This window comes from Arvicanthis niloticus, chromosome 9, assembly GCF_011762505.2.
Source record: "Arvicanthis niloticus isolate mArvNil1 chromosome 9, mArvNil1.pat.X, whole genome shotgun sequence".
In the NCBI taxonomy this organism is placed as follows: Eukaryota; Metazoa; Chordata; class Mammalia; order Rodentia; family Muridae; genus Arvicanthis; species Arvicanthis niloticus.
This window is the reverse complement of record NC_047666.1, coordinates 42,842,630-42,865,336: the sequence shown is the minus strand read 5'-3', so window position 1 is coordinate 42,865,336 and position 22,707 is coordinate 42,842,630. Positions and strand designations below refer to the sequence as shown.

The 22,707-nt window shown below is 35.0% G+C and overlaps 1 protein-coding gene across 12 annotated transcripts in view; it reads right to left on the bottom strand.

Moving 5' to 3' along the window:
- Nucleotides 1-592: 592 nt before the first annotated feature.
- The window catches only part of Chl1 (cell adhesion molecule L1 like), a 195,654-nt gene continuing 173,539 nt past the window's right edge, over nucleotides 593-22,707 (bottom strand). For 8 of the 12 annotated variants that reach the window (XM_034511672.2, XM_076940191.1, XM_076940193.1 and 5 more), the window contains 9 exons: nucleotides 19,661-19,883; nucleotides 17,657-17,772; nucleotides 17,296-17,500; nucleotides 16,969-17,091; nucleotides 13,068-13,247; nucleotides 9,705-9,866; nucleotides 8,975-9,106; nucleotides 6,178-6,250; nucleotides 2,158-2,885 (listed from right to left, as the gene is read on the bottom strand). In XM_034511672.2, coding sequence (XP_034367563.1) covers nucleotides 2,669-2,885; nucleotides 6,178-6,250; nucleotides 8,975-9,106; nucleotides 9,705-9,866; nucleotides 13,068-13,247; nucleotides 16,969-17,091; nucleotides 17,296-17,500; nucleotides 17,657-17,772; nucleotides 19,661-19,883 — 1,431 coding nt within the window. In that variant the 3' untranslated portion in view covers nucleotides 2,158-2,668. Of the gene's footprint in view, nucleotides 2,886-6,177; nucleotides 6,251-8,974; nucleotides 9,107-9,704; nucleotides 9,867-13,067; nucleotides 13,248-16,968; nucleotides 17,092-17,295; nucleotides 17,501-17,656; nucleotides 17,773-19,660; nucleotides 19,884-22,707 lie in introns of all 12 variants that reach the window. The other 4 variants (XM_034511675.2, XM_076940194.1, XM_076940195.1 and 1 more) reach the window with 2 other exon arrangements.

Sequence of the window (22,707 nt, the reverse complement as noted above, 5' to 3'; positions counted from 1 at the left end):
TCAAACATCTCCCTCTGAAGTTATCCCCATTGGCAATCCTTGAGATTATATACAATCACTTACGTTAAAATGATATTGTCAGTGACTACAGAATCTTACTGCACAACCAATTAAGAACAAAGTCGTACACACCAGCAGCTGCCTCAAGACTCAGTGGGCATCTTCCAAACAATTGTTGCCCTTTTGTAATCAGCATTGCACGTCATAGAGTCTGCCACCCACTGAGACAGAAAAAGAATAAAATCTACTTTAACCAATTGAATTTGTTTTCATTTGAATGTTTTGAATAATATAATTCTATAATTAAAATGAAAAAAAAAGTTCATGGACCATGGTCTGCTTTGCCGAAGAGTCACAACAGAATGAAGCCAGATAGTATGTGAAGGTTCAGAGAGACTAGCAAAGGTTCCAATGGCTAAAGAATGATAAGATCTATTTGCAAGAAAAATGTAAGAGTTTGTGTCAACTTCTGACTCAAAGATTGTTAAATTCCTAATTAATCCAGTCTGAACTTTAGGGTATTATTTTCAACTTACATAACCCTTTCCCAGCCACATTTTGATGACAAAGAGGAGACAAAATAATAACATAGTTACTGTCAGTCACATCCTTTATTTCTCTGGGTCTCAGCAGGACAAGTCCTCTGATAAAAATAGCACATAATGATGGATCTTCCAGAAATCTGTGCCCTAGGCATCAAAAAGGGCTGGAGATCTGTTCGCACAACTGGACTTCTGGATCCTCACACTCACACAAGCTTTCATTTGGTACTTCCAGGAGAACAACTGAATACTGTGATCCACATTTTCAAAAAACAAAAACAAAAATCAACCAAAACAACAACAACAAAAACCCAGAACAAAACCCCCAAAACAAAAGCAAGCTTTTCCTGCCTATGCATTCTGGAGGATGCATGTGGTTAAAAGTATCTTTCATATTTATTACTGCATTGGCTCTTTTACATGTCCACGATTTTAATTTCCAAGCAACATAAGGCATCATACCAATTAAACATGAAGAGTGAACACTATGGCCAGTAATTATATAAACTAAAGTTAAATCTGTGGACCAGTATCTCTTAACACAGTTAATAATTTCATGGTGAGGCTAAAAAGTTTCCATTAAATGTGAAAGCAAATACTAATATTTAATATTTACTTAAATGTATGCAGAGTCCTTCAAGGGATTTCTAAAGTGCTCTAAGCTTTATGTACCATTTTAGATGGACTGGTAGCTCACATGCCAGAAACTAAAGTCCCTGAATCTGTACTAACTTTGATAGGAAAAAAAACATTTAAAAAAATCATACCACTACAAATACATTTACAATATGATATAAACTAACAGGTATATAAGAATTTCTACTGTAGATAATTTTCTTTTTGGAGTGATAAGATAGGGATCCATTCCAAAACATATTTTGAAAAATATGAATGCATTTCCCTCTATGATTACATAATATTTTATTTTGACATTTCATGAGGGAGAGAAATATAAGAACAGGATCCAATTTTTTCATATCGTCTTGTACTTGAAGCCCCATGTTATTGTGTTTAGCCCCAGAAGGATAAAAATGGTATCTTACTATATATATTCTAGCTGTACAGTCATGCCTATTAATGTTTTTTTTCTCACTTTAAAATAAAACAGTATGTTTTAAACTGTGTAAATATTAACATAATATGTACAATGCATTCATGAAATACACTCAAGGGTCCCAGTATATAAACATAAAGGCTGAAAACCCTAAACTTACAAATAAAGATATAAAATCGAGACATCTACACCTTCCCATTTTTAAAATAACCTCTGACCTCCACTCCCTTTTGCAGCTCCAGTTAGTCCAAGTGGAAAGAAAGAAAGGAAGAAAGGAAGAAAGGAAGAAAGAAAGAAAGAAAGAAAGAAAGAAGAAAGAAAAGGAAAGAAAAGCAAGAGAGAGAGAGAGAGAGAGAGAGAGAGAGAGAGAGAGAGAGAGAGAGAGAGAGAGAGAGACATCGTTCCATGACTGGCAGAAATGAAAGACAATCCAGAAATTGAAAATATCGTAACCTGTGTAAAGATGGCAGTCTCTGGGCAAATAGGAGCTCAATAAATACAAGTGGTATAATCATCTAAGACTTTTGCTACTAAAATTGTAAATAATAACTTTAGACTGTATAGATTCCAGGGGATGTTTAATAAGACATTCATGTTCCTTTTTACATTTTAAATATCCAGCTTGCTTGCTTACAATCTTTTAACCTGTAGTGAATCGAAGTCACTAAAACAGTTCTTCAAAACTAAGTAAAATTGTGCATCCAGAGAGAAACCCACACAGTTAGCAACATCAATGCACACACACTGAACAGGAGAACCAGGCAGATGTGGAGTATCTGAAATGGGAACTTTGGATTTAGTCAAAGTGAATCTAAGTACAGGATTTGTTTCGTGTTCTGCATTTTGAGCACCTGAAATCAAAACCCAAAATGAAACACAGGCCTGAAGTACTTGGCATCTGATTTTTTTTTTCCTTTTTCTTTTTGAAGGCAGTGCTATTTTTTTCTCAGCAAAATTGCAGAATATCAACCTCTGGAAACATGTTTCCACCTCTATGTAAAAGGCCTTGCTCCCCTTAAAAGACTGGGGAGGTCCGAGCTAGCCAGGCTCGGTGCATGAATGTGCTGTGCTTTTATGCACGGAGCGGGAAGGTGGCGGTAGAACTTCCGTTGCTTTCAACAGATCCCTTCTCCTTAGCTCCGGTGTAGGCACCAATAAATGATCCATCTTCATTGAATATGGACTGATCTCCCTCTCCGTATTCCACTAAACTGTCAGCACTCTCTGTGGGCTGCATGTTCCTATTCAGGGACCGAAGGCTTCCCTTGAGCGGCTTTTCATCACTGTCGCTGGAAAACAAAACAAGACTTCACAAGGTCTAATAGGTTCTATACTTTTCAGGTTATTCACATTAACGCAAATGACAGAGACATACAACCAAAATGACACATCCACAAATAAGTATTTAAAAAGCCACAACCAATTTTCTTCATTCTGAGTAACTGAGGAACACTTTACTATTTTTTTTTTTTTTTTACACTTCTGATTCCCTTTGAAACAAAGCATTCCTTTGGGGTATGAATATGCAGCATGTTGACTTATATTAAAGCTATGGTCTGAGCCCTTGTGTGCTCCCTAAACTCACATGCTGAAATGCTAAACCCCAAAATGATGGCAGTAGGGGGATGGGTTACTGGATGTTACTAGTCACAGAACAGAGTCTTCCAGAAAGCCACCTTGTTGTTTCAAGGACAGAACCAGGGTAAAGGGCACAGACAAGGGGGATATTAACTCTCAGCATACACTCATTATATCCTTACCTAGATCTCACTGTCCAGTCACCAGAATTGTGATTAATGTTTTGTTGTTGTTTGTAAGACACTTATGGCAATTGCTACCCAGTGGTTGAAGACAGAAGACTAATGTTACATTCCTTGTTTTATGCACTATTATTGTTCTTGGTTCCATTGTTTTGATTTTTAAAAATTTCTTCTTTTGATCATATAAAATACCCTGATTCAATACAATAGGTTTCTCTCTCTCTCTCTCTCTCTCTCTCTCTCTCTCTCTCTCTCTCTCTCTCTCTCTCTCATACACACACACATATGCACACATTAAAGTAGTAGGAGCACTTGTTAAGAAGACAAAAGGCTTGAGCTCAAAGGAGAAGGTAAGATAGCATAGAAAATGGGAAGGCATGAACAAAGTAGTATCTATACACATAGAACTGTGAAGTAAAAATTTCTAAAAGAAATATAATTATGAATACTATTTATATAGTATGTGCTGTGTTCTTTCCTCATTACAAGAAGCAAATCTGAAGTCACTCTTTTTGATAATATCTGATTTAAAAAGTCTTAAGTACCAGTTCCCAAGTGACTAGATGGCAAAAACTATCTGTGTTTGACTGACACTCCACTGGGAGAGAGAAAATTCTCACATTGCAGTTCTAAAAATAAAGCAAAATAAAAAAATAGAGGTGGCATTGGTTTAGGGGACAGACAATGAGTAACAAAGACATATATGCAAGGGCAAAGCATATATGAAAACTCTCGAAACATGGAAAAGACAAAAGTTTGCTGATGAATGTAAAGTTTTAGAATAAACTTTCAGAAATAGTATCAGGCTATAACTAAACGATGTAGGGAAATGTGATCTATCTTTTCAAAGGAACTTCGAAGCGTAGACAAGCTAGTCTATGGACAAGAACTAGATTCAGTTTTGTTTTCTTTCTCTTTTATAAGACCTTAACAATCCCTGCCAAATAGAATTTGAGCCGTTGTATAATGCTCGCCCCTTAAATGGATGCTGATTCACCACAGCATAATCAATAGAGTATGCTAGAGCAGTGAGATATGAGTTCTTTTTATGGGGTATTTTATTTATTTACAATAGAGATGTCATCCCCTTTCCCCATTTCCCCTCCCTAGAACCCCCTATCCTATACCCCCTCTTCCTTTATGCTTTTATACTATTTTGATTACATGCATGTATTAAGGTCAGTCCTAGGTTGACAGTCTAGCAATACAATAGATGCAAATAGTCAAGGAACAAGCAAGAAAATAAACACAAATAGTCAAAGAAAAAGCAAGGCACTAAACCCAATTACATGAACACTCCCGTGATCACTGTTTCTAAAGGCTTATTAGGATAACTGAAGTGTCTGAGCCTACTTCCCTGTCCTAGCCCAAGATCATTTTCATGTCTGAAGCCTACTTTCTTGTTCTAGCCTAAAATTTAGATTCTTGTCTGAAATTACTTCTTGTCACATTGCTGGGTTGATAGCCTTTTCTACACTTGTACATTGAGTCATGTTCTCCCACACAGTTAGTGACTTCATTCTTTAAGAACTAACTTATCTCTTAGATGGTTCTTTTCCCAGAATCCTCATCATGTAGAAATAGTCATTTACTTTTTATTTCTTTAATTCTAATTGATTAATCAAATCTTATTTGAACATGGCTGAGGTTTTTCTGTTTGTTTGAAATCTAGGTTCACATATAGAATTGGGTTTGTGTTGGGGGTTGTTCTGGTGCTGTGTATACAAATGCTAAGTTCAGAACCCCAGGATCAGGTTGCCCCAGATGGGTGAAATCTCACATACACCAGCTTCTGTTGTGTAAGCTTTGCTCCCCAATTTACAGATATTGGTTCAATAAAAGTGGCTACAGCCAATTACTGAGGAGAATAGAGGTAGGCGGGGCTCCAATTATTGAACTAGGAGTTGCAAATAGGGAACATGAGAGGAAGAATGAGAGAATGAAGTAGGGAGGAGAGAGAAGTTGGAGAAAACAGGAGGTCTCTATTAGACAGATGGACCATGAGCACATAGCCAAGTGAAATGCCCCCTGAGGACAGACTGATGGAACAAAAAAAAACCCCAGAGAGACTAAAACAACAAGTATGAACAAGTATTTGGGGCAAACAGCTGGGAATCAGCCATTGTATCATATAAAAATATAGATTGGGGTAATTTGCCCAGTAATTGTACTAAAGCTAGTTAAATAAATCTAGTAGTCTCAGTATCTTATCTATGAACTAGCTGGGTATAAAGATAAATATTTACTTTTAAAAACTCATTTACAGGTTTGGAACCTCTTTACTTTGATAAATGCGAATGGCAAAATTATAATCTGTATCTGTGGATGCAAACTTAATGCAATCAGGTTCATAATAGCAACACTAAGGGTGGATTTAAAATGTTTTTGCTATATAGTTCATGGGAACATCACATGTGCCATGTGTTTTACACTGAGCTTCAACTAAGGAATTTTGATGCTCGTTGTTATCCAGACTGTGGTCCACATCTCAGCCCTGTACATATTAATTCAGTTCTTACAAAAATAGATCATAGTAGAATGAAAAGAAGAAAGAAGAAAAGAAGTAAGGAAGGAAAAAACATAAACAAAACAAAAAGGGGAAGGGAGGAAGGAAGGGAGAGGAGCAGGAAAGGAGGGAGAGAGAATAAAAGGAAGGCAAATAGGAGTGGGGCTAGAAAGAGGAGATCCTCTGGTCAAGAATCCCTTAGAAAGTCACTGTGGTGTAGTTCCTCTATTTCAAGTATGAACAAAGCATTTTCTCCACTTGACAAACATGATGAAAACGTTCCAAACTGATCACAATATATAAAGCTGCACTTACCTGTATTCACCAAAAGTTTCATCTTTTGCTGACTGAACTTCTGGATCTGGGTGTAAATCTTCCTTTTCTTTTACTGAAACAAAAAGTTTAACATAGTCTAAAGTTTAACATCATCTAAAGACATTGTAAAGACATGACAGCATGGCTGCTGAAAGGTGGATAGTCAAAACATTTTGTCCAAAAATTTTAGACTGGTAATACTAGTTTTCTGAGCCATATGCTTAACATATAAGTTACTTTTCATTTAATCAGAAAAGATAAGGGATCTTCAAGGTTCTACTTTTTAGGTGGTTGTGGCGAATTTTCATGCCATTTTTTTTTTTTATATCAAATGGGTAGTTACCTTACTGAAAGCATCCTGATTAGATTATTCTGTTGATGAACATAACCTACTTAATATTAATTTTTTCTCCAACTATATGAAGCTCCTAACTGTCCATTGACATGAAAAACAATTTGCCTCCTCACCAAAAATGAATCATTAGGTGTTCTGCATCAATATTTTAATCAAAACTACTTCAATGATCAAAATAATCAAGGATACCACAGCATTATAAATAATTATTTGAGCAATTATGGGGATGGCTCACTTGGATAAAGTGTCTGTCAAACAAGTATAAACATCTATGCTGTATCCAGTCACCCACATGAAAAAGCCAAACTAGATGACAACCACCTATAATCCCATCTTTGGGGAGGTAGAAACAGAAAGATTATAAATTTATTTGAAACACTGAGACACAAGATGGGTTCTTGATTCCCTTATCTTTAAAAACTCAATCAAACATGTCCCCTTCAAGATGTTCTTCACCTCTTCACCACTGCTTTCTCTTATTTGTTCTTCAATATGAAAAGTTGTCTTGTTTGAAAAGGCATGAATTGAGAGAGAGCTTCAGACCATGTATAGGTTCATACATTGAAAAGGTTTTCTTTTTCTTTCTTTCTTTTTTTCTTTTTTTTTTTTGGATAGACAAAGAGGAATGTTGTGTCTCTTCAAAGATTCTACTGGATGACCAGGAATATCCATTATAGTCATTGTGAACATAATTAACACAAGGTCAGATTTCAGAGAAAAGTTGAAATGTAAAATCGTGTTATTTTATGAAAAAATTTAAGTCATTAAGTCATTTTCTAAATGGTTTTATGTATGTGATAGATTCTCAGTAAGTATTTGCTTGGGGGACCATGAGCCAGTAAGGAACAGTTCTTAAGTATGAATACTGTAAAATGAGAGATGCAGGAGTTAAATCTTTCTCTCTTTGTAAAAGCACAATGAACAGGAAACAAAACCTGTAAAAATGTGCATTAAAATACAAGTTGAATGTAATTAAGATGAAAAATAAACAAGTTAACAACTGAGATGATTTTATTTTTATTTAAGGTACCTTCAATCCAACAGATAGTACATTCAATAGAGGTTGCCCTGTACTGTAATGAGAAATGCACCCCCAGCAAGGGTGAACTCTAACAAAGCTGGGTAGTGAAGACAGTTCTATTAAAATGTAACAGCACAGATCATCAGAGCCATGTATAGAGGCATAGAAGCAGAAGCATACTTCATATAAATGAGTTCCATCGTAGGGTATTAAAACATACATGTGCCTCAGTAATGTTCCTTCTGAATATCTGATATATCTATGAATAAAACATAAGTTTATAAAAATTATGCTCCTTAATAGCCTGCTTTAACTATTTTACATTTAAGATGTATTTCATTTGATTTATTTGCATGTGTGTGTTTGTGTAAGTGCAGGTACCTGAGGAGACTAGAGGCATCAGATCCCCCTGAAGCTGGAGTTACAGGCTATTATAAGCTGCTCAATATAGTTTCTGGAAACCAAACTCAAGAACTCAAATATACTCTCTAAATCACTGAGCCATCACCATAGCCCCTATAGTTCTTTTAACATTCTAAGAATGGCCATATATAGTAGTGCAGAACTTTAATCTCAGCATTTGTATGGATCGCCGTGAGTTTGAAACCACCCTATTCTACCTAGTGAGTTTTAAGCCAGCCAGCTTTAATAGTGAAAAATTCTTTCAAATAAGTGATTGCAGATATTTAACATTATAGACTATGCATATTTCCTTTGCATAGTCTATAATGCAAATATTAACTAAAGTATTTCTCTTTAGTATATTTCCGTAGCGGGAAAATTTCTTCACAAATTAGGAGGCGCTAAGGTGGGAGGAGAAAGGAGAGGAAGAGGAGGAGTGAAGTGGAGAGAGGTGTAGGAGCCATGAATGACCACACATGTATCGAGAGCAGTCCTGGGTAAGAACTTATATCTAGGTTAGTTAATTAGTTAACACTTCCAGTTGTGGGGGCATCTTGATATTTGAGCATTGCTAAATATATAAAGCCATTGGATAATCTTTAACCATGAGAGTCTCATTTCTACCAGGAACCGAGTGGATGGCAGGATGGTCTGGGCTCAGCCCAGTCTTTAGAGACAGCGTGGAAGATTGGCAGAGCCATCTCCCACACTGGCATCTCGTGTGTGGCAGGGCCAGTGTCTCTGGCCGCCTGAGCCAGTGGCCTGAGCAACCTGAGCAGAGTGGCGAGAATACTCCCACTGCAGCTCTTGGCCTCAGACCTAGGCTAGTCTGGAACATGGACATTCTGTAACTACAAGCCAGAATGGGTGCCGCCGTTTTATTAAATATCTCCTGCATCATGTTTCATATATAATGTACTATAAAGTTTTATCTGTGTAAGTTTTATAAAAGCTTCCAAAGAATGATTCCCAGTATACAAGACTCAACATTGAAAAATCATATTAAGCCATAGTATTACCTGAATACTTTCCACCTCTGTTCCTCTTCACAAAGCAAATAGTCAACAATATCAGTGTAAGAAGAGCAATTGCACACATCAGTCCAATAAACCAGCCTTGAGTGGAGATGTCATCATATAAGCCAGCGTACTCTGTTGTACAGAGAGAAGGCACAATGTTGACCTCAAGAATCATTCCATGATATTACATTTATACTGGAGCACAATAAGCTATCATTTTTCAATGATAAATAATCTTTTCTTTGAAGCCACGGGAAATAATCTGAAGGGCATTTTGTTGGGACACACTAAGAAATCACTCCTTCCTTCCTAAGGAAGAGGCTTTCTCCAGTTGCATTTAGCTTAGAAGATGAGAATCAGAAAGAATAGTCAAGTTAAATGCAGAAGCAGCAGCAAGCAAGCCACAGCACAAGCTGCCTGGGTTGCAAGCAGATCACCATGGGGCCTCTGTGAGCTTTGGTTTGCTTCAGTTTCTCTTTTAGTTTCTGTTATTGACAGGTGTTAATTAGCAGGAAATGCTTTTAGGTGATTACCAGGCATACCCAGTAAGGGAAAACATGTGGTCATTGTGACATAATTTAACTTTGGTTATCTTGAAAGGCTATGTATACCAACAAAAAACTGAAATTATGCCCCTTATCTTTTAATATAATATCATATATATGTAAAATTAAACCATAGAACATGGTGAATTGCCTAAGACTACTGCCCATACAATTTCATGTCTCACCTCTCCCTCTTGTCTCAATTACATCTTGAAAAATGCTATCGTTATCACCCCAATTCTTAGTCATTAGGTGAACAATATGTTCCGCTCCAGGCACAAGTACCTCTACAGGGTGAATCTTTTGGGTAAGATTTACTCCTTCTGTTATCTTCCTGATACCTTTACCTAAGAAAGGTACACAGTTAAATCATGTGAATCTCAATCACTGAAAAGCAGGAGAGAAATGTAAAAAAGTATATATATATATCATTTTTTGAGATGAAGAAAAAATATTTTGGCATTTTTTAATTTTAAATAGCTCTTGAATTATCGATGGATCCAGAAAATAACATTTCAAGACTTTTCTCTTAAAATGTTGAAAATGAATGAATGCAATGATGTCGGCTCATGGATATTTACTGATAAAATGGTACTATAAATCTGCCAAGTCATGTGAATGGCTCAATACCAAACACAGACTCAAAAAACAAAAAACAAAAACAAAAACAAAAAAAAAGCTTTCAATAAAATTTTGCATTGCTTAAATTTTTCACAGCTAGTGAAAAGTTGAATGCAGCCTCTTTGGCTTATGACTACAAATAAAATCTTGATTTTAACTATATTTTCATTAAATGCATAAACACATTGTTGCCTTGATCTGCTTTTGTTCTGGTAAGATGGCATCACAATGTATCTATATAAAATAGACTTTAAATTAGAATTTTCAGCTAGATTTAAGTGCAGGTTTATAGAAACATTTAAATGGAATGGCTTCACTGAGATTTGAAACATGTATAAAATGAATACTTTTTTCAGAGGAATATCAATTATATGTCAAGAACTTAATCACTGAACCCCAGAGTAACAGATAAAAATGAGCCCAGTTTAATGAATACACATTAATTTCTGATCCTGCAATTAAATGTGTAAATATGGGCGTTGAATGCATAATTTCACTATGAATCAACTCAACATAAAAATGTAAATTGATAAATGTTAACAATTTACACATGAAATGAAATAAGACCCCTAGTAATAATATAATGGATGACAGATGATGAAATTCTGTGTTAAGTGGGCATAGGACACAACAATATTTGGTCATAAATTTTTATCACAGAATAAAACCAAAGTACATGACTACTGAACAACAATGGATTTCATTTAAAAGGGTGTCACAGAAGAAACAAAGCCAGTTACACATAGGAGCAAAGCCTTTAGAATGAATTACCATAACAGAATGGAGTTAATTCTTACTTTAAAACTCAGAAATATTAGTATGTCACTTAGTGCAAGCTTTTGAAAAACAGAAACACAGTGATATCTTCAAACCAGAAATGATGCCAAAGCATATTCTAACTCCATCCTTCCCTCTTTAATTAGGAAACTACCTTCAAATGTTAGTGATAACCAGAAAACAAAAGTCTAAGTATTAAAGCACAAACTTTCAACACCACAGTCTTACAATGTGCTCCCTAACCATGGAAGGAGAAGAAATAGTTACAGCAGTAGATTCACTAGATTTTAATTTTAAAAGTTATGATTATTAGCATTCTTAGTGCAGCTGAAATAGATCTCCCCTGTAGAACTATATAATATTCAAAGATTATGTTGATGTTCAGTGGGAATGCAATTATAATTTACAACATGGCAATATGTCTACAGAAGAGAAATCAGTATCAACAAGGGGAAAGGGCAGTAGCTGGAATATTGAAAATGCAGATCCCTGGAAAAGAACACAAACACCTTAGTATGGCACATTTTTTTTAACAACCAAAAATAGGATAGTGAAGAGACCTGCCTTTATTCACTGAAGCATGTTATTTCTAACTTCAGTATGCAATAAAGATGTAGCATCAGTTATAAAACCACCCATCAAGAGTTACACTCTCCAAACAATTTTGTCAAGCATGAATTTTACCAAAGTATATAGTAGAATGCAGAGAATAGCTAAGGCATTTCTATGGACACGTTTTTTTTTTTTCATGCTTCAAATTGTCAAGAATGGGGCTGATATCTCTCCTGATAAATTGTTGCAGCTATCTATAGGCCTTGACATCTTCTATGAAGAAGATGGAAGTTCAATATGTAGATCAATACTCTTGGCCCTACTGTGAAATGAACATTTGATGCCAGTTTGAACCCTAGAGAAAGAATCTTCCTTAGTGACTAGATCATTGTCACCCTCTTGAAGTCTAATATTTTTGCTAGATTAGTGAGCACTATATTTCATTTGGTGTTTGATTTATGCTCAGCTCATGGGTTTGGAGGATATGCTATTTGAATACTCTTCCTATATAAGCAACTTTAAGGTTAGAGGAAACGTCCCAAAGTTTTGTAAATTGGATGGGAACAATAAAAGGGAGAAACTGGTAGTAAAGTTCATAGTTCAACGATTCCTCTCAGGAATACAATGGATGGTAGTGATTCACACATTTGAGTGAATCACAATCTTTCATTAATAAATGATGCACAATTTGATTTTCTTCCTCAGTTCTCTCCTATCCCTGGTATTTCTCCCATAGATTTAATTTTATCCTCTATCTACAGTTCTGAAAACAACTCAGAACAGAATTATATTTGCCATATACTATTCATGAATGTATGATATTATTTTTCTTATTACTCTCGTCCATTTACTCCTTTTTCTTTTCTCAAATCCTCCTCTGTCTGACAACTCAAATCTCACAGTAGTCTCACTTTTTTAACTTTATGCAAATATCAGTTATTGAACACATATTGCTTTACTACTTAATCTCCTGTTTCAATTTTGATTCACTGTGGAAATTATAGATCAGCAAGAAAAAGTCCTAAAATTGTCACTGGAGAAATAATTTTGCAAGGTATATTGTTACAATATAGGGAAAAGATAGAAACATATAATTTGAGTATAGCTATATTACATATGAGATCACAGACTAGTAAGTCATTTTCAATTATTACTTAGCTTGAATCACCACACAGTAAAATTAAACTTGACAAATGAATTCATTTACTATGAGATAAGTCAAGTTGTAAAAATGGTATATATTAACTCCTTTACTATAAAATATATACCAAAGTAAAAGATAAAAAAAAAAATAGATTAAAATATTCTTCAAAGAAAACTATCTCTTTAACTCTGTGAGAAAATTTACGAGCCGTGTCCACTTATTTTACTTAAGTAGATGTCTCTGACCTTTTTTATACACTGAGCTATGGTTTAGTTAATCAGAAACCAACAAATGGGAACATTAGAAACAAGATCAGCAAATTTTGAGTCTGTTTTAGTGGTACAAAGAGTGTCAGATAGATCTGGGTCCATCATTTTTAATTTACAGAGATGTGGTTCCTGTACTTTAACATGACTGTGTGAGTGCACAGCATGCAGAAGGCTCATGTACTTACTCCCTTCTCCTAGTGTGGCACCTTCCTCACTTATTGGCTTCCCACAGCCTTTTGAGGTGCATGCTCTCAAGTAAAATTTGTATTTCGTGGTTGCGTTGAGGTTGGAGAGATGCCAGCTGGATTTAGATGGAGTAGTAACGTTGATTTCATTTAATTCTCCAAGCTCGTAGGTGTCGTTTACTGAAGAAATAAGCATGAAATTAGCGAGTCAAGGCTATTCACAATCGAAGTTAGTGTTTTGTATTTTTGTTTCTATTTACTGAAAAAGTTGCTATCGTTATTCATCACTATCAACTCTTTCTCTGTACACAGATTTATTATCACTACATCATCTAAGAGAACACCAGATTATAACAATAATAAAACCCATTCCAGAATGAGACTCAGTGGGGCTGGTAAGCTAGGACTTACTGAATTTCTGAATGGTCACTGGATCCTTGATATAAACACTTTTTATTTTTATTCTTATTTGCGATAATTAATAATGAAACACAATGATTGTTTTATGTTTTCTAGGGTTTCTCATTTAAAATGTGGATTCAGGTAAGCATAAATGCTTCTGGATTGGTGACAAAATTATTCTGCATCCTTAGTGCATTGAAGGCAACACAAATAAAAAGCATAGTTAATATTTTCAGTCTCCTGAATATAACTTAGCAGTGCAATACACTATGGAATTCTAGTCACTGACTTTTCATCACTGTTTGACTGACTAGATGCTGTGATGTACCATTACTGCAAAGCCCCATGAAAGAGTACAGACATAGAGATGGGTAGCAAAGAAAAATATCAAAAGAAAAAATATTGTGTGATCCCAGCACCAATATAGGCCCTTACCATTTATCTTAGATGCCCACCAGGAATTTTTGTTAAGACTCTACTACTGAAGACAGACACCAAAATCTTTGATCATGAGCCATGGATAAAATTCAAGCTGTAATTGACCCAGAAGATTTCCCTCTGATAGTTAGGTTTCATAGTACCTGAAAGTACTACACCAGATGCTTGAGGAGAAAGTTCATCAGCAGAACCCTGAAAACTATAGTAAGGATTGACCTAGTGATATATACCCATTGTTGCAATAATGCTAAGAATAGTATGGGAATAATCAACTTTAATTTCAAGGTCTACTTTACAGGATTTTATTGTAAACCTGACCAAGAATCCATTGTTAGAAGGTCATAGGCCCTAGGGCAGAATGTACTATTGTTATTTTGCTAAATGAACATACTACCAAACTGTCTTCTAAATATTTAACTTTGCACACATAGATTAATACAATCTTCAGCTCTCATCAGAGATGCTTCATTTATCCATTGAAGGTTGTTAATACATAACTCAAAACTGGTCAAAACACAGTGAATAAGTGACTGGATAATGATCGATTTAAATGGTACATCTAAATGACATGGTCTCCCTAAAAGCATCAGTAAATTTTGTGGAAACATGGTAACTCTGACCCCTATAAGAGCCAGAGCTTGGGGAAGGCTGCTCTGAAATTGTGTCTTTTAGACATAACATAGACAGTGGATTTGTGAACTTACTGCAACTATGGTTACCAGCTCAAGGATGTGCTTCTCAATGTATCAGAAAAGAAAGAATAAGGACTCATTAGTTCTCACTTTGGATTGGATATTGACAGTCAGAAGAGACTAGGGGAAGGACTGTCATTTATTTCAGTGGGAAAAAAAATCACAGATAAGTTGTCCATTTTCTGTAAATACTCTCCTACTCATGCTCATGCAAGCAACCTTAACTGAACAAGTAGACCACACACATGAAAAAAGACATGGAAATAGGAAGGACATTTACTGGGAAGGAGGGAATTCCAAAGAAGAAGGAAGAAGGATGAGAGACGATAATGCATAAGATGGACTAAATTTTATTATAAACATATCAGAAAAATGAGAACACATTAAAATTTTAAAGTGGGAGAATTTACTGAAAGTGCATCATATTTTCCCTTATAAAACCAAGGCTTGCAGTTAACTCAATGAAAGTCAGGACATTTCTGAGCTCAGCATATAGAGAATCAATGAGCCACTGAACTGATGAATGAATTACAAGTTTTTTAAGTATCTACTGTACTCTGGATACTATGTTAAATGCAAAAAAGAAAAAGAAAAGGCTAAGTGATGTAAGGACATGTTTAAGTCTGAAGATGCTAATGGCAAGAAAACAACTAGAAAAGAACCCTCTTTCTCTCATAAAAGGGACATTTACTATTTGCACAAAAATACCTTTCTTATTCTGTATAAGGCAATTACATCAAGAAACCAAGTGGTAATCTAAACATTGTAAAGAGAGAAATATTTTGGTCACTTTATCACCATTAAACACTACAGAGTCATTGACATAATTAGTAAAATCAATACAAGATCTAGAGAAAGTATATACCACTCTGATATATACAAACAGCAATTAATTAGAGTGGAGAAGAGCAAAAAGGCATACTGCATAAAATACATCCAACATTTAATATTAATAGAGAAATAAATAATTTAATTTTAGTGATTTTTAAGAAGTACAGTAATTATTGTTAAGTAATAATTTTTCAACTACTTCTCTGTTATGAGAATTAATTTTAAATCAAATTAAAACCTTACAGACAGATCAAACAAATGTTTAAATTAACAGAGTTTCAATGATAAGATACAGCTTCATTAAACCAAATTAAAAATTAAAACTCTTAAATTATTTCAGTTCTGTCTACAGTTATAAAAATTGATTTTTGAAAGAGTTGTGGTTTACAGACTCAGTATGGAATTTGCATCCTAACCCAGAACTTAATGTTGTATGACTAAGTTAGAGTTGTCTATGTGTGTCAATTCCTTCCTCCATAAAACAGTATGGATATACACTATAGTATGTACTTCCAAGGTCAAACGGAACAACCTGTAGGCAACACTTACTACAAAGCAAACGCCCAGCAAAACCCATTGAAACAGTACTTCTCTTGGATTTCATTTGTATTTAATTAAACAGGTGTGCTGTACTCAGCAGGGATCAGTGGAACCTAATTCTCCTATGTGACCTAGACATGACCACTCAAGAGCATCAGAGTAATAGACCAGGGCCGTGATGAGGTTGGCTTTTGTGAGTAGAACAGACTGATTGAATGGCTTAGTCCCAGTGTGTGGGCTACTTACCAATTCATGACAGTAAAGTCTTATAGTTGAACTGTGACTGAAGCTGTACTTTTCATTTTGAAATGATGTTTATATTAAAAAACTGTTAACAGGTTGAAGATGTGAGGACTAAAAAATGCTCTAAATTTGTTCAACCATTTTCTATCTAGTGATACAGAAGCTTGCATGGGAGAGTTATCTGAGTCTCTCAACATGATCTGCCTTACTTGCAAGCTAACAATAAGGGTTCTTCACAGATAAATATACTTCTGCTTGAGATTGGAATCATTCATCCACCACGGAAAAGGCAGTCTTATTAGGTAGCTACGTGTGCTTTGAACTCCGTTACATTATTTCCTAACTTTGACCTCTGGCATGATCCATAATTCTTAAAGCTACTTATAGATGGATGGTAAATACAGTTTCCCTAGTATCCACTGTTTAATTTACAAAATATGAATCCATGTACCTTTTGTAAATATAAACTGTAAGCACTTAATATCACGAGAAACCTGTAGTCCCTGTTTGCCTAACTCATATTTGCCATTCTTGTTAGAAAACATACATGTAATATTAAGTAGATGGGTGTACATAACCATGCTCCAATAAAATAGGAACATGTGTATTGAAATACACAGAGGCTTCAGTTTATCTCTGAGGCACTTTATTCTACCTTGTGCTATAGAAGATAGTGTTCATTATGAAACAAGCTAATTCCTCAAATAAAAAACTGAACCATTGGTAGATTAATTCCATTTCAAATCTGTACTTACTTATCTGGTATTGTAAGACGTAACCAGTTAAATTTCCATTTAGCTTCTTAGGAAGGCCCCAGGATAAGGTGGCAGTGTCTTTATCAACTTTGATGACTTTGAGAAAACTTGGTTGTTCAGGTACTAAAACACACAAGAACATATATAGATGCTTATAAACTAATAAAGCCTAAGAAAACCCCCATATCTCCCCACAAGATCCCACATTAATAGAAACTCAGATGTGAATTCCTATGAGCTGTACATTAACTTTCAAAAATTAAGGAACTGCTTAACATAGTCATTTAGTAATTTGCATAATGGTAGGTTCCACATTTATTCTCTCACCTCCTTCTGGTGTCTGAAATATATAAGGCTCACTCTCGGGACCAGCTCCTTTGGAATTATAGGCTAAGACTGTTAAGTGAAATTCACTAAAAGGATCTAGGGAAGGAACCATTCCAGAGTTTCGCTGGCCTGAAAACCTTAGAATGTTCACTTCTTTGGGATGTGTCCTTCCATCCAACAGGCTTTTTGTTTTCCACCAATTTATCTGCAATGAAAAAACAAGCCCTTTAACACAACAACTATAAGAGCAGATACTCAGTTAATATCTTGAAATCAGTTTGAAATCTCAGACAAGAAACAAATTCATTGGAAGTAAAAATAAAATAAAAATTTATTTAAAAATAATCAAGCTAGTACCAACCTGGTACCCTCTTAGAAGTCCATGGACTGTTTCCTTAGGAATCGAAGACCAGGTAACTTTAACTAATGTACTGTTCAGAACATCCACACGATGGATCACAGGAGCTGTACTAGGATCTGTAAAGTATTTAAGATTGATTAGCATCCAATGACTTGCACAGAATCCTAACATAATCTCTTTCCCAAGGTGAACTTTGGACCACTTATCCTGGGGAAATCATGTGTGTGTGCTGTTGGTTTCAAATAATAGCTGCAGTTTCTTGTTACAGAGGACTGTCTTTTCCCACAGGAGTTATTATATCATACTAAGAAATGGCAGCAGAAATAAGGAATAAGAAAAGCAAATAGAAATTTAAAGCCATGTCCACCGGAATGGTCTTTGAATTTAAAAAAAAAAAAAAAAAAAGCTCCAATAACATAAAGAAATGATTTCAGAATTAGGTTAATATTAATAACAGCAGTTGTACTCATCAGAGTTTAAGTTATTTATGTATTTCTTTAGTCAACATGTCATGATTCAGGGTAATCATGGTAAAGGGAACTTCAAACTGAGGAAAATTCCTTCTTACGTTGCCTTTCAGCAAATCTTGTTGGGGCAATTTCTAGATTTATTTACTGATCTTGGAGGTCCTTACCCACTGTGGGTGCTACCTCCCATGTGGTTTTGGTCCTGAGTTGTACAAAAAAGCAGGATGAGTGAGCTAAGATAACAATTCAGTAGGCAGCACTCCTTCATGGTCTCTACAATTCCTGCCACCAGGTTATTATCTTTAGTTCATGCCTTGATGTTCTTCCATGATGGAACATAAATTGTAATCTGAAATACCTTCCTACACATATTGCTTTCAATCATGGTGTTTATCATAGCAAAGGAAATATAGTTTGGATAATAGTTAACATCAACTGACCATGTACTATGCTTTAGCTACTCAGAGAAACTCTACCAGGATCAACTCCTATACACTTTAGCATATCCTTATGTGATTAGCATTGACATTTTGTTCTACACAACTGAGATTGCTAAAAGGGAGACATCAAGACAAATTGCTCATAAGTGATGTCCTTTGTGTCCTTTTATTTGAGTACAGTAATTTGAAGACTGGTAGAATGAGATATTATCCTTTCCCTCTTTATTCAAAAACATGAATCTGGCACAAGAAGAAAAATAAGAATGTGTCCTAATGTGCAAAGTTGACCAATGTAGTTCTTTGCTTTTTGGAAGTGTAATTGCAGCAGTTTTTATGCTATTAGTTCTTAATAATATAACCTCATGTAGGCTCATTCAAAATTGTGCATATGGTTAGAATTTCATGTTCAAATCTGAGTGTGTATCTTATCTGTATTAGGACGTCTCCAGGTATGCAAATAATGCCCAGACAACTGTAGCAGGCTGTTGCTAAGAAGTCCTCAACTAGAAATGTAAATCTAACAAAACCTTGAAAACCCCATGACAATTATGTTCCTTCCCTGAGTCTTGTGACGATGGTTCCAGGTGTTTGATTTTCAAAATACAAAGAAACAGGTTCTTTGATAAGGCTGAAACTTTAAAAGCACTTATTCTGTTGTGATGATTGGGGGTTTGTTCTTTGTTTTTACAACTTTATTTTTTGACACTGTTTCATGTGTCTCAGGACTCAAATTTGTCATGTAGCCAAGAACGACCTTGACCTTCTGATCCTCCAGCCTCTGTCTTCTAACTAGTGGATTTATAGGCATTTGCCATTGCATCTAGCATTTTGTCATGCTACTGCTTCAACACAGAGCTTTGCCCTTGTTGGGCCAACACCCTATCACTAAGATCCATTCCCAGCCAAAGTCTTTCTTTAACATTCTAGGATGACCAAAATTAGCACTGTCAGGTATGTGTGTGTTTATTTATTTATTTTGTTTGGTCTCATGGGTAATATATTCTCTTTGCAAGTAGTATGTACTCAGAAACGTTGAAACAAATTATTAACTTGGTAATATTCTTGGAGTGTTAAGGATTTAAGGATAAATCACTTACAGTCTTCCCCTGAATAGAGTGTTACTGGCTGAGGCTCAGGTCCGAAGCCTAGTTGATTGATGGCTTGGACCTGGACATCATAAGGAGCATAGACAGTAGGTGTCATCACACGTAGCGTGTGGTTTGTAACTGTTTCTTCTTCCCATTCTTCAGGGGCTCCCTGGGGCTTCCAGCTCACTCTGTACTCCAGTCCTGGCCCATTCTGCTCCATAGATTTCAAGGGCTAAAACAGAAATCAAAGTTCAGTAGATGTACTGATTGATAAATTGACCTAAACATAGTAGTGACTAATTTAAAGAGTATAATTGGAAAAATAGGGATCTTAACTAGGTTCCCTTGAGCCAGGAGCAGATTTGTTCTTTTATCAATTTAATTTTATATGTCAATCTCCCACTATGCCAAGACATGGGATGTCAACACTTTAGAATTATACACCTATGGTAAAATATAAATGCCCATATGCAAACTAACTAATAAATTGCAAATCGTCTTTTGGGTTTTCTTAAGCTTCTGCTATGTTCTACATTTTTACTACCAAAGCAACAAAAACTATGTGACCATGAACTCTTGGATCAGGGTCTCTCAGGCAGAATATTTTCCTCCACAAGATTTTGTCCCATCAACCATGAAAATAGAGAGAGGAGGCTATATTTAATTCTGGAAAATGTACACGTTTACAGAGAAGACTCAGCTCAGTAAATGTTCTCTTTCTAATGAATACTTCCACAGTTCCTTGACCCAAAATGGCTTTTGTACTTATTTTATTTTGTTGTCTAGGAAGGCTTTGTGGAAGAGTTTCTAATTTTTTAAATTAAGAAATTCGTTATTTCCATTTTAGTTTTTAATTGTGAGAAACTTAAAAGAAAAATAATGTGGTTTAAAGCACCGATTTAATTTCACATGAGTACTTTATTTAAATGATTTACATATGTAAAAAGAACCCACTTACTATAAATTTTTCATCCTAAGCTTTTGGAAGTTGATTTATATTGAGAATAATTTTGTTTGTGTATGTGGGTGATTAAATTTCATATAAAATGCTCTTGTAGCATTTACTATGCTTCTTCATTCAGTACAACTGGCTAAAATACTTATGTATAATGTTCTGGAAAAAATAAACTATACATGTGCCAAAGGGAGCCACACAAGGGACAAGTTTATACATATCAGTTTAGACACGGAAGAAACCAACACTTCACCATAGTTTTTAAAATACTATTTGAACTTATTTACTATGATAGAAATTATATGTACTCATTGTAGACCACATGTTGCTCTGAATATGTTTATATTGTAGAATTATAAAGCAGGTAAAAATCATGTAAGTTTGCATTGCATCATACATATGTATCTGAGAAGTGAGACTAGTTAAAATTAACCCTGCTACCAATTTCTAAGAACACAGCACATTCTCTAAAAGTGGTCACCTTGCTGTTTCCTTATTTTTACATTTAATTCTCCTTAGTTTCATTTTAAATGCAGGCTGATTCTTTTTCTTTTGAAAATTTCAGTGCAGATTATTAAACCTTGAGCACTTGGGAGTTGAATACCTGGGCTATGCCCATTTAGGATGGTAACTGAAGACCTTTCTAATTCCCTACTTTACCTTGATGTCTGGGTGAATTTGTTCATTTGTTTGTTCTTTAGATGTTAGTCTTCCATTTTCTTCCAAGTTAGTTTTGTTATTGAAATCAATTTAAAAAATTCATATAAATATGCTTAAGAACAAGGGTCAGAAACTATCAAGCAAGAAGTATTTTTAAAAAGCATTCTAGAAGATCTAAATCCACACTTTAATACAAAAATTTTTTATGTAAAAGAGAATGACATCATTTACCTTTTCTTCTCTCCAGTATCTCTCATAGAATCCTGCCTTGTTTTCTCTCAACATTGAAGCTTTTTTGCTTTACTTGCAATTGTTACACACACACACACACACACCCCTAAACATATAAATACAACCTGCTCAGTCTGTTTACTTTTATTTGTATGTATGTGATTTCAGGACTGACCATTTGGTATTAAATAAACATTTAGGGTTTTCCTTCAGGGGGAAGACTCTTTCAGTTTTAGCATTCCCACGTTGCCTGTAGTTATCCGTCTACACGAGGGGCCTAGAGTCTCCGCAATAGAAGAGAAATCATAATTGGTACTGGAAACCTAGCCAGTCACTTGTCAGAGAGGTCATGGTTGTTACTGAAGAACCTATTACCACTAATTTACTAAGCAAGCATAATTCCAAACTGCATCCTTAATATCAGTCCATATGCCGGCAGATAGGTGTGTCTCTCAAAGAAATTTCTCTTTCCTTTCAATAGAAAAAGAAAACTTTAAGAAAAAAATTAAGGTAACTAAACAAAATAGAGAGAAAAAGTAACTGCAGGGTGCCCAGACCCAGTGGATTCATCTCAAAAATAATTCCTGGTTCCAGAAGGAACTTGAGAATTATATAATAAAATAAGAGAATAATGAAAGTTATTTCAGCAGATATAAACTGTTTTTCCAAATTCAAAGAGTGTTTTTATTTAGTGACATTTGCTAGTGATATATTTCTATAGTGTGAAGAAGGAAAGATTCCCAGTGTCTAAGTCTAAAGATGAGAAATGATGAGGTTGTCATCAGAATCAGGAGTAAATATCTATTTAAGACTATGTCTCCTATTGTCATCTTCTACATATGGTGACCAATGATGAAAGATTTTTTTTTTACTATATTTTAATTGTGAAAGTATCTAAAATATTCCAGGTAAAATACTAGAAATTTGAAACTTCTCATAACCGATTCTATCTAGATGAATTTGTCATTAAATTAATTTCTAGAATTAGACTCCATTTTAAACTCATTCCTTTTGCTGTTTTTTGTTTGTTTGTTTGTTTGTTTTGTTCTTGGGGTTGAATACAAGATCTCAGTCATTTGAGGCCAGCACTCTACCAGTGAGCTACAAGAGAGCTAAATCACTAACACTATTTACAGAAAACCCAATCCTCCCTGTGGTCCTAAAACACTGACAATAACCCCAAAATTTTGATTGATTCCCCAATCTTATT